The 12,688-nt window shown below is 40.8% G+C and overlaps 1 protein-coding gene across 2 annotated transcripts; it reads left to right on the top strand.

Moving 5' to 3' along the window:
- The first annotated feature begins 1,223 nt into the window (after window positions 1–1,223).
- HS3ST1 (heparan sulfate-glucosamine 3-sulfotransferase 1) lies at window positions 1,224–12,445 on the top strand. 2 transcript variants are annotated; one of them, XM_040065228.2, is made up of 2 exons: window positions 1,224–1,295; window positions 9,769–12,445. In XM_040065228.2, exon 2 carries the CDS (start codon window positions 9,897–9,899, stop codon window positions 10,854–10,856), a length of 960 nt encoding a protein of 319 aa, XP_039921162.1. In that variant the 5' UTR covers window positions 1,224–1,295; window positions 9,769–9,896; the 3' UTR covers window positions 10,857–12,445. The 2 variants fall into 2 exon arrangements, with proteins under 2 accessions (XP_039921162.1, XP_039921163.1); XM_040065229.1 differs by lacking the exon at window positions 1,224–1,295 and adding an exon at window positions 7,474–7,748.
- The last annotated feature ends 243 nt before the right edge of the window (window positions 12,446–12,688 follow it).

Below are 12,688 nucleotides of genomic sequence, written 5' to 3'. Positions count from 1 at the left end.
GCAGTGAGTGACCCAGCATTCCCACAGCCCGGCACTCAAGGAGAAAATGAGGTGTGAGCAGGTCACAGCCCATGGTTAAAGAAGATACACCCCTGCTGACAGGGTCGAGGAAGGTGTAACCACCTGATTAACAACTCTGGCCAATGGATGAGGAGATTGAGGTACCAAACCACATTTTTTTGCCTCAGTCCTCAATGCCAGCCACTCTTACCACACTTCTATCATTGATGGACAGTGGGATGGGGACTGGGAGAACAAAGTACTTCCCACTGTAAGTACAGACGACATTTGTGACCACTTTGAGAATCTGAGCATACACAACTTTGTGTAAACTGATGAGATACATCCCAGAATCTAGACAGAATTGTCTGAGCTACATCACTGTAGGCATAAAACCTAATAGACTTTCTTTGGGAACACCCTCTCTGTGTCAGATCTGTTAAACTACAAGGAATTGATCAAAATCAACTGAGACCTTTTTTTTTTTTTTTTTTTTTTTTTATATATATATTTTTGGGCCTGCATTTTGCTCACAGTAAGTTTCAAGACTTTGATAAACACACCCACATTTCTGTTCATGGTAAATAAAGACCTATTTCAATAAATTAACCCTAGGACTTAAATCCCCAGAAGGTCCTTTCCCCACTGCTCTATAGGAGCAGTATTTTAGTCATTCTAGACCTTCATTCTGCTTCAAATTCATCTGGCTGAACAGAAAGCATTTCAGGAGAGGGGAGGAAAAAAAAAAAAAAAAGCCTCCTTGTAAAGTCCCAAGAAAGTAAACAAGAAATAGGAGAAGTAAATACAAGTACTAGAAGTCTGTAATTCATGCAGCCTCGCATGGGTGGTATTTTTGCAAGTACAGGAAGGAGGCAATCGAAGGACTGGGACTCTCTGATCCCTGTGCGTCCCTTCCAGCTGAAGATATTCTATGGAGGCAGGGGCCAGCGCGCTTGCTGCGGATAGCCATTGGTTTCCCCAGACGCGCAGCATCGTTCGGGCGAGCCCCGCGTCCGCACACCCGGGCGGAGCGGCCGCCGCGCTGCGCGCAGCCCGGCGCTGCCGCCCGCGGGCCGGGCGGGGCCTGTGGGTGACGCGGGCCGGGCGGGGCCCTACAAACGAGCCGGCGCCAGGCTCGGGCTGCGGCGCTGCCGGCCGGGCGAGGCGGGCGACAGCGGGCGCTCGCAGCCCCCGCACGCCGCTGCCGGGCGCGCTGCCCCGGACGCCGCCGCCGCCGCCGCGGGCGCCCATGGAAGAGCGGGGCCGGCGCTGTCCCCCGGCTCCGCGCCCCGGCGGTGAGTGACGCGGGTGCCTCGGAGGGGAGCGGCGCGCCGGGCGCTGCCCTCGGCAGCGTGGGAAGTTAGGGGCGGACGAGGGTGCCGGCGATCGCGGATGGGCTCCGCCGCTCCGGGGTGCGCTGGCGCTGCCGCCCGGCACCTGCTGCCGGCAAGTGGGAGCCCCGCGGCCGCGGAGGGCGAGCGCCGCTGCGGGGCCGGGGAGCGCCTGCCCGGCCGGGCGGTACCTGAGAGCTGTCCACAGCCGCGGCAGGGACGCGCGGCGCTGCCCCAGCCCTCCGGACCCACCGAGTCTGGGAGGCAGCGCTGTCGGAGGGGGATAGGAGAGAAACGGGGTGGGCGAGGCAAAGTGTTCGGCAGCACCTGGCCAGGTGCGGCTTCTAGGCACTTTCTTCATTTTCGTTCTCTTGTGGCAAAATGACAAGCACAAGTAAGGGCGGAGTGGTAGGGATCTGGAAGCGGAACACCTACCCGTCGGGAGAACATTTGCAAAAGCTCTGCTGAGCATCTTCGATCCGCTCCCTCAGATAATGCTGGATCCGGCGGGATGCAGCGTGCTGAACTGGAACCTGGCGAGCTGCGTAGGGCCGGGGGCACAGTGGTCTTTGGGGGTTGGCAGGAGGGCGCAAAGCCTTAATTCGAGCTCATTTCTGTTTTGGAGGACTGGCCCCCTAAAGTACTACAGAAAAGGCTCGGTTACTGCAGTTCTCGGTGTGCTTTCCAAGGATAAAGGTGTGTGCAGTTCAAGTCTTTTAGGGGTGAAAGGATGCTGAGAGGAAGGGGTGGTAGCCTTCAGATGGAAGAGTTTGGGTTTGGTCTCCTCTTCCAGCCACACATTCAAAAGATCAGGAGGGGGCATGCAGCTGAGTACAGGCAGTTCAATCACCTCAGGTGACTGGGAATTAAAGTACATTATTCTCCTTCCTTTCTCTGTTAGTGCAGTAGATTAAGGGCTTTCCCAGTTTCAAGACTGTTCCTCTTTGTATTTTGGTGTGGAAAAAAAAAATACCTGTGAATTTCTGGGAATATCATGCTTGCATGGCATGGGGATAGAATGTCTGCAGGGAGCATCTTTCTGGCGTGAGAGATCCATGCAGTGCCCACTCCCACTGAGAGAGAGCCTCTGCAGTATGTATGGCAAATGGAACATAGCAGAACAGGATCAGTTTGATGAATGCCTGTATATTCTCTGGCTGTCAAACTTAATTTGTAAGTACAAATATAATAATTGTGGCAATTTACATCTGGCAGCATTTCTTACTCTATAATAAGTGTATTTCTCACATTGCTCAGAAATGAGCACCTCTCAGTAAGTGCACAGTCACTGACATCAACTTTAGTTATCTCTTGCACATCCACCCTTCGAGTACCCACCCTGGTTTTTTCTCCTTTTTCAAAAATGCAGAGGGTTTTGATACTGCATAACCAAAAATTACCTCTGACAGGTCAGCAGGAAGGTTATGCATCTGAAGCAAGGCTAGCTATTGCAGTGGAGAGACCCAAATTTGACAGAACAAATTCCAGCCTCAGGATTGCCAGGTTCCCGTCTGTGTCCCTCCCCTTGTCAGGATACTACCTTGATTATTCTGAACTAGCCATATGCTTACGCAGGCATTACAGAAAAATAGAATGGGTGGGAAACACTTTCCAGTACATGCATATATGTATAGACACATACAACTCTTCTGCTTTTCACTAAAGGAAATCAAAAATGTTTTTATTAGTCTCACTAACCTGGGAACTCTCCCTTCACTCATCTAGAAATGCCACTCGTAATGCCTAAGATATCAGAGCCCAAAAAATATGTCAAAGCTGATGGATTTCCATGAGAACTTTTGATAATGTGAAGAAACTGTAATATGCTAAGGCAGACCAAGGTGGGAGATCCTGCTGGTCATCTCATTTGTCACTCCAGAACATGAGGGTTCCCTCCAGGTCACTGTGTAGTGCTTTGCTTAGTAAATTGATTGGTTTAGCTAAGTCTAATACAGTGATGACCTCACCGGTATTCACCCTGCTCCAATGTTATTGTGAAGGTAGGAGAGTGTAAGACACAGAAGTCTACTTGGAATATGAACTAAATTACTGTTTTGAGGTGTGGAGGGTTTTTGTTTGTTTGTTTGTTTGTTTTTTGTTTTAAATATTGGTATTTGGAACAGGGCCCACAGCCCTTTGTAAGTGGTAAGAAGTTGCTTGGCAGAAGAAATGAGAATGGGATTGCTTAGTCTCCTGTGTTCCCTATTTTAATACATACAGCTAAGGTGAAAGGGGGCAAGACAGGACAGAGCCATGTTATCACACATGCTATTTTCTTGGGAACAGCTTTGATTAATTAGGAAACAACTTTATTAACTGTGCAATAGTTTTCTGCTTCCTAATTAGAATGTGACCCATTTTGCTTGGAAAGTGGGGTGGGGAGTAATTCCTGGATTTTGAATTGAGCATTTGGATTTATGGGGGGGTGGGGATAGAGAAGGCAGTGGTACAGTGTTCCCTCTTTAGGAAAAATAATGAATCCTGACAAGTATTTTAAAAAATTGCTAAAAGGTGTTAAGGGGATTCCATATTACTATTCAGTACAAAAAAATTGTGCATCCTGAGATTTTCAAGTTATTTTTATTCTGTTGTAATGTCCAATTTTATTTTTACCTGCATGAGGTTCTCTGAAATCTTGGGTATTTTCTCTTCTAACAGTTTTTATGATCTCTTGGCATGAAAGACTGGAATGGTCCCTTCTGACCTTAAGAAAGAGTGCATGTTATATATAACCACAGTCTATTGTAAATTTGCTACCTTACTGCTCACACTGGAGCTGAACTCCTTTAGCAGTCATGAACTGGTGGCCTATCTAATTTGCATAAACTGTATTTATCACAGCAGGTGCAGAAATACGGCAGATTTCAGCCAAAAATACTTCCTACCGAGTCAACATTTCTCGACTTGTTAAGTTCCCCTTCTCAAAATTTAAGGACCTTTTAAAGTGTATTTCTGAAGTCTTAGTGCTGATAGACAATATCTCATCTTAACAGCACTGAAATTATGATTAGATTTCTTAACATCTGACTATAAAAGTTAAAGCCATGGTTTAATCTCTGCTGGTTTGCAGCAGTTTTAATATAATTTGGGAAATGTACATATCATCTAGGCACTGTAAGACAGGCTCATACAATTACATATAATTTCACATCCCTTCTTAATGTGCAAATTACTTTCATGATATATCATAAGATGATCAATAGTTCATGGTTCTAGAGACCTTCAGTAGTATGTAGTTCTATTTCATTTATTGCACTTATCTCTGCATCACTCACTAATGTAGGAAACTATTTCTAATTAATTCCTGGAAACTAGAATTCAAGCATTTCATTGGCAAGTGTTTTTTAAAACTTTTATTAAAATTGGATTAAAAACCACAAATGTATGTGGTGGGAAGTATGGCAAGAATTTATTCATGGAGAGGGCATTGGAATACAGTTTAATAGATTAAAAAAACCCCAAAATTCCAAATATATTTTCAAGAAAAAGACATGTTTCATAAATTGAATTAATTTTTTTTTTAAAAATTGCTCTTTCCTGCTCTTGGCTGAGCTTTAAGTGATAGCTGTACTGGGAAGTTTCATGTTATCAGGATACAAAGTGGCACTTCAGCTAATATAAATAACTAGGGAATATATCTTATGGTGGACAGACTCTACTCTTAGAGGACAGGCATATACTGTTCATATCAATGAGTTCTTGAAAGATTTCAAGTACACTGTAATTGTTCTAGTTCAGGTTTTTTAATGCACATCACTGAATGTTCAGAACACTGAGTCTTTGTCAGTTTAGGAAGTTGGTTATCTCAGGGGAATTTTTTTTTTTACCAAGAGCAGAAGCCAGCATAGCAGATGTGTGGATTGTACTGCACAACTAGGTTTAACCAGCAATGTTAGTCTTATATTTTGCACTTCTGTGTGCCCAAATATGTGCAAGGGAAAATATAGTCCAAAAACTGTTCTATCACATCAGCAAAACTAAGTATTCTTTATAAGAACGGAATGTCTCACTCAGATTTTCAGCTCTAATCTCCCTCTACAGACAAACTTCAGCAAGTGAAGTATATTTCTCATTCAGTCCAGACTGTTTTTTTAGATGGCTGGGCAGAGATCTCTTCAGTGAAGGGATTCAGTTCTGCAAAGAAATAAAGTGAGGCCATCTGAAACTTTAACCTGTTTGTCCACAGCCCCTAAAGAACCAGGAAAACACAACTTCTCTTTAATGAAGGTGAAGTCACTTGCATGCTTATGGAAAGGATGTAGTCCCACCTCCCTGAGTTACTGTCCCCATAGTAACTGGGTCCCATTAGCTCTGCTAAACCTCTCAATATGTTGCCGTGAGCTTTTTTTGTAAGGTATATCCCTGTCAAATCTGCCAGCAGACTCTGCCTGATGCTTACCGTCTGCCCTACAGACACTCCTTAGGTTTCTTCCTACTCACTTGGACAGCTAACTCAGAGGTTCTTTTGAAAGTTCAGAGCTAAATCTAACCCCATCCAATTCCCAGCAAAAATGAAGTTATCAGTCCAGGAAGAAACTACTTTATTTTGTTAATGCATATTAAACTAAGAAGTGGGTATAATCCAGGTAGTTTAGGCAATGTCACTGACAACACACATACGGAAGCATTAAAATACTTTTGTAAAATGATACTAGTCAGAAATTACAAAATAGTGATGCATTTCAAAGAGTACTGAAACATGCTTAAAAGTCGACAACATACAATAGCCTCTTGCCCTCATTCTGCATTTACTGATTAAATTTTCTATATATTTCCAAGTTACTATTGAAGAGGTTTTAATCATAAAGTCCACATTGAATCTGGTAAAACAAACAGGATGGCATATTTCACTAATTAATTGGAGAAAGCTGAAGAAAAGATTAAGCAAAAGCAATCAGACATTTTGAAAAGTCTTGGTATAATCTTCAAAGCCATTTAACATAAACTGTATTTCTTTTACAACTTGCTCATTTACTTGTAGCAAATACAATAGTAATGTCTGTCAGTTAAGTTTTTTTGGCTAATCTGGAATAGAAAGTCATCAAGTGAAGTAATGTATGCTCTGCATGACTTGTGGATGTAGTGAAGGGAATTGTTAAAGCAGAAAAGTAACTTGGCAAAGTGGCTGCTTTAAACTCCTCAGCGCATGCTTATTATTGTTGAAAGAATTTTTCAGACCCACAGATCATAAAGCTATGGAATATATGTTTGCATCATTTTATATAAACCACTGTAATTCTAGATACCAAGCTACAGATTGACCTAAAGCATTAAAGAGGATCTAAGAGATGAGAGCTGGATGACAACCAATTTATATGCTGCTTTATTCCTGAAAACCACTCTTCTCACACATCATTTATTTTATGCTGAATTTAGAGGTACAGTCATGTCCATTGTGTTACATTAGTCTAATAAAACAAAATAATTGATCCAGGTATCATCTGGCTATACAGTTTGGGAGAAACAAAATAGAATGGCAAGAAAGGGCAGACAAAGCTTTATTGCTTGCAAACAAAACAACAATAGCATATAGATATTCTGAATGACATAATTACTGATATGTGGAAGTCCATAAAATAAATGCTACCGATACAGTAGCGGTGTTCTGCAGTGGAAGATGTGCACCCGAACAAATACCTGTGGAGGAACAATGAAATTCTGTATATCTGAAACAGAAGGTACTCCTATGTTACTATGAGATTTCATGTTGAAACAGTAAACAGTTACTTTTTTATGTTTAGAGAAAGCTGTGCCCCACAAAAGTCTTTAAGAATGGAAAGACATTGAGGCAGAGCTCCACTGAGGCTCAAAAACCTGCTTGAGATGAGGCCCCTGGAACCACACCTGTAGTGTCTCACAGGTCTGGTTTCAAAGATGCCAGCTTAAACAAGAGTACAGCTAGAGTGAAGAGAACACCTTGCTACGTCTTTTTCTCAAAAGTTCTGATGCTATATTCAGCCACAGGAAGGCTTGGATTAAAAAAAAAAAGTTGGCAACTGACTAGTATGCAAACTCTGAGCAACAAATTGAAAATCCCAATCAATTAATAAATAGCATTAATTTTCTTTTTCAAAGAAGGAAAAAAAAAAAACTGAAGAAACCCCCAACAGCAGCAGAAAAAAAAATAAAATCAATACCCCCTCCCCACAATCCAGCAGTGTGTTGTCACTATGAGACCTGCAGCTAAAATTTAATCTTTCTAGAGACAGTCTGTTACAGAACTTGGCTGTTAGAATAGAGTATTTCAATCTGACTATTAAGAAATAAGTGTTCCTATCAGTAGGCTTTAAAGTCACTTCTTTCCACACAGTTCAACCTGTTCCTCGCTGGAATCCTATTACGCTTTTCCAATAAGGTGTTAAGACAACAACTCCAGCTTACTATTTATGGAGGCAGTGACTTAAAATATACTGTGAAGTAAGTGGCTATTCCTTTAATCTGTGACCTTAAAATTCAATGGAGTTGATGTTTTGTTTCTGTTATGTACTGAGCTGCCCATCAGTCACTGATCCAGTCTGGCTGGTGCTGTATCCTGTGCTCCCATTGCTGCTGAATATTGTGGCAGCATAGCTCAGTGAATTCACTTACATCGAATTTTCTGTCACCCGGTGTCTTCCCCCGTCAACACCCACAGTGTCGGGTACTAAGGCTATTTCTTGTTAAAAGTGATATATTTTAAGTTGAGAGTGATTGCCGGGAATGGTGGGGACAGGGAAAGAGAGCAGAAGAGTAATGACGATAGACAAAATGGAGCTCTTTCAGACAAAGAAAACTTAACAGTGGCCAAAAATGGAAAAAACCAAATTCCTCTGCAAACTTGCCTCAGATCAGACATCACAGAATAGTCTGAGACAAGGTGTGCCCACAAGCTCAAAGCCTGTGGCCATACAAGGAGGCACTCTCTTAACTTCACATCTATCATGACACTTTGCTTCTCTTTCTTCCCAGCCTCGATTTCTGCTTCCTAACAATACTGCTGCCTTTTAGCCCGTTAAAAAATGGAAAAAGGGAAAGCACCAAAGTGATAATCAGTAGAAAAACATCAGGAAGCAGACCTGTTCCATTCAGGGTGGAGTCATGACCTCAGTAAATGCAAAGCTATCAAACAGAACTTTAGATTACTTAGAAACACCTCATTAGTCCTTGTTGCACTGGGGCTTAGGTTATTGTGGAAAAGTCATTAGTTTCTTTTCAGATTCTCTGGAGAATTTCCAAAACCTAGCCCTTGCATTTCCTCAGGTTGTTCGTATGTAATTTCATATTTCAGCCCTTGTTAGCTGGCACAGTATGTGCTGTTCCAGGCTTAAATTCATAATTACAGTAGCCTACTAAGGCAAAGAAGTCAGGTACTCAGCTGTCATGGGTTCTACTTCTAAGTGGAGTTAGACAATACTAAAATCCACACCAGCCCTTCCCTGAGGGTATAAAGTATTTGGAAGACATTGTAATTCAGGGAGCTTGTGTACGCAGCCTGCTCATACTGCAACAATCTAAGAGCTCTACTGTGTGTGAAACGGTTACAATTTCACTTCAAACATTGCATTAAAAATACCCTGACCTTTAAAGGGTGTTCAGTGGTGGTATTTAGTAGTCTTTTGATAAAGCCTAAAGTTAGTTCTTTACATCTCAGCAGCTTGCTGGCTAACTCTTGAAATGACCTTCAGAAGTATCTATTGTGTATTTTCTTTCCTAAGTGTGGAGCTGGGAACCACAGGTCTTTTAGTGTTTTGTTGATTCAGTCATGTTATAGTCTATGGTTTCATTATCTTACCTCTTTGGAGGGCCAGTGTGCAAGTGACTTATTTTATCCTTAGAAACAGTAAGCACAAAGCAAAAGTTAACTTCACTTAAAAATGACACAAAATTCAACTTTTCCTTGGTGTGCTATTTACCGAGAGCTCTTCCTAATTCCTTCTTAGGAGGATGTTGCTTTCTCATGTTGGACAGCTCTATCTATATTGCATGAGACCTTTTCCCAGGAGGCTTGACTTCTAAGGTTGCTGTTACATGTTTCTTTGGGAGGCTGTAATTCCCAGACATCCTACAAGACCCTCAGCTTTTAGGCATGCTCTTTTGGTCCCCTCCACACCTTTTCCTTTTTATGTTTTGTTTCTAAGCAAACCTATTCCTGTAGACTAAAAAAACAATTCTCTTGTGATTGCAGTTCAGCTCCAAGGAAATTGGATTTTTAAAAAATAATAACTAATAATACTCTGCATGCAAATGAAAAATTAATAATATTCATGTCTCTTGATGACTAAAAATAATTTTCTTATGGCATTGTTGCATATACCTGTCTTTTAGAACATTTGATTACACTAAATTATCTATGAGCCTGGAGTTGGGAGAGCTAAAGTTTGTTCAGTTTTGAAAAGAAAAACATATATGCAGTGTGGCTGAATATAAGATAATGTGATTTTTCTTTTCCCTCTTTCAGCAAAGTTTTTGCTTGAGAAATACACATTCGCTCAGCAAAACAAAAACCACTTTTAAGGGTTGCTCTTGGTGGAAATCGCTCTATGCCCCATTACCCGCTTGAGTGAAACCAGACTAAGAACTTCTGTCATGGCAGCTTTTCTGCTGGGAGCTGTGTTGCTTATTGTTCAACCTCAGATAGTGCCTTCCAGACCAGCTATAAATTCAAATGCTGAGACTTCTCAGTCTGTTCAGAGAGAGCTTTTAAAGAAAACATCTCAGAAAAATGACTTCAAGGAAAACATTCATTCTAATGGATCATGTCAGCAGCTGCCACAGACTATTATTATTGGAGTGAGAAAAGGTGGAACAAGAGCTTTGTTAGAGATGTTGAGTCTCCATCCAGATATTGCAGCAGCAGAAAGTGAAGTTCACTTCTTTGACTGGGAAGATCATTACAGGAATGGATTGCAGTGGTATATTAATCAAATGCCATTCTCGTATCCCCATCAGATCACCGTGGAAAAAACTCCAGCATATTTCACATCACCTAAAGTGCCTGAAAGAGTTTATAACATGAACCAATCAATGAGACTACTCCTTATTTTAAGAGACCCAAGCGAGAGAGTACTGTCAGATTACACCCAAGTGTTCTACAACCACATGCAGAAGCACAAGCCGTACCCATCCATTGAACAATTCCTGATTAAAAATGGTGAACTCAATGTGGACTACAAGGCAATAAACAGAAGCCTATACTACATTCACATGCAGAACTGGTTGAAGTATTTTCCTCTTGATCATATCCACATTGTAGATGGGGATAAACTAATCAAAGATCCCTTTCCAGAAATAGAAAAGGTAGAGAGATTTCTGAAGTTATCACCACAGATAAATGCTTCAAACTTTTATTTCAATAAAACTAAGGGATTCTACTGCCTGAGGGACAGTGGTAGAGAGCGCTGTTTACATGAGTCCAAAGGACGAGCGCACCCACAAGTAGATACCCGATTACTCGAGAAACTGCAGGAATATTTCCATGAACCCAACAAGAAGTTTTTTGAGCTTGTGGGCAGAACATTTGACTGGCACACATTTGTGGCAAGTTAGTGGTAAGCTTCAGAACCTATGTTCCAGTGTACAGTTAGAAGATTTTAAAAGGGCATTTAAGCTATTATTTATTTGTAAAATCCATAAATACTTCTGTACAGTATTAGATTCACAATTGCCATATATACTAGTTATATTTTTCTACTGGTTAAATTTGAAAGCATTTTGTATTGTTTTTCATGGTTGTTAACATTGTGTATGATGTGTCTATATGAAGAAACTAAATTATTTCATTGCAGAAGGTGCTCTCTTGAGAATGTGTTGTCTTTTTAATAAATAAGAAATTAATTTCAACAGAACATTTCTGAATTATTTGAATACTTTGGCCTTCCTGGACTATTTTCTCTAATTGCTAATGAATATGCTAAACTTTACCTTTCCATTTTTCTTAGTTTAAAGTGTGGATTAATAATTTCCATTTGAAAATATCATTGTAGTTAACAAATTGTTCAATCCTGCTTTATGAAATTATTTCCTGTCAAAGTGGTGGTACTTAGACATGTTGGGAAATGCACACCCAAAGGACAATGGAAGTCTCTGTGTGATTTGATATATTAACTGCTGTACTTAACCTTCATGTTCACTGTTATAACAAGTGCTCCTCAATTCTTTGGCAGTACAGTGCAGGTTTCACAGCAGATTTTTAAAGATTCTGCGGGGACCAGCTCATAAAATACAGTTAGCTGTAGAAATATGGTCAACCTGAAAACTTCTTACATTCTCTGAATGTATGCATACTTCAATAAAGAGGTATGGTTGAGAGAATTTAAGCAATATAGAGACTTTTTCAAGGCTGCTTTTGACTGTTCCTACATTTCATAGCACATTTATGCTTTGCCATCACTGAAAATAAGCAGTTACACCAGAAAAATTAGTTGGTCTACATTCCAGTAAGCAGCAACTTCATTCATATAAATATTACATTTGTCCCCTACTTACTACTGTTTTCTATGGGTTTTCAGTTGCTTCATGAAACTGAAAATTGCTTATGGATTACTATTTGTTTAATCTCCTTCCAAGAACCATGATGCCAGGTCGTTATTAGATGTGTGTTGTGGGATTAACCCAAATTCCAGGAATTTTCCTTGTTTTCCATCTGCTAAAAATGAAAGTTAGGTGTTAGTACATTGGTAAAAACTGTGCTTGCCCTTATCTACAATGGTTACACTGTCTTGTTAACCATCAGTCTCTGGAGTTAGGGTTAATCCAATTTCCAAACAAGGCTTCTTACAGTACTTTCAATCCAAGCCCTACTGATTCTCATTTCGTCATCTTTAGTTGTTGAATGTGCAATGGCAACACCCAGTAAATTTGAATTTGATTGTTACAATCCTTTATAAAATTTAAATGTAGATTCATTAATTTTTTTCTGGTGAGCTAGTGCAAACTTGGGCACTATGACAAGGTACCGTCTGGATGCAAATATCCCATGTTATGCCTCTTGCATGAAAATTTGCAGATGCTCTCCCTCTCTCTCCCACTCCTTGTGCACCTGCCCAAGCTGTATTCAACCTCAGAGAGGTTGGTGGTGTTTTATAAAGCCTACAATGAAATGGTATTGTACTCAATAAAATATTTTCTGAAATGCATTTTTCCTTTCCATTTTTTTTCCTTCGGTTTCTAGTTTGGAAGACCAGAATTTAGACTTCAACTCCAGTTCAGATTTCAGCTAAGTAGTACTTAAGAACTTAGCTCCAGACTGTTGCTATTGATATAAAAGCAGTTGTTTGCTGCTGGGTTGTGCCTGAATGGTCCGCTGCTGACCCAGAATATACAAAGAGAGAAAGTTTCTGGTGGCTATAATGTCAAGTCTTAAATGAGGCAGATGCTGA

Source organism: Hirundo rustica, chromosome 5, assembly GCF_015227805.2.
Source record: "Hirundo rustica isolate bHirRus1 chromosome 5, bHirRus1.pri.v3, whole genome shotgun sequence".
Lineage (NCBI taxonomy): Eukaryota > Metazoa > Chordata > Aves > Passeriformes > Hirundinidae > Hirundo > Hirundo rustica.
Note: the sequence above shows the minus strand (reverse complement) of the source record. Positions and strands in the feature narration are given on the sequence as shown.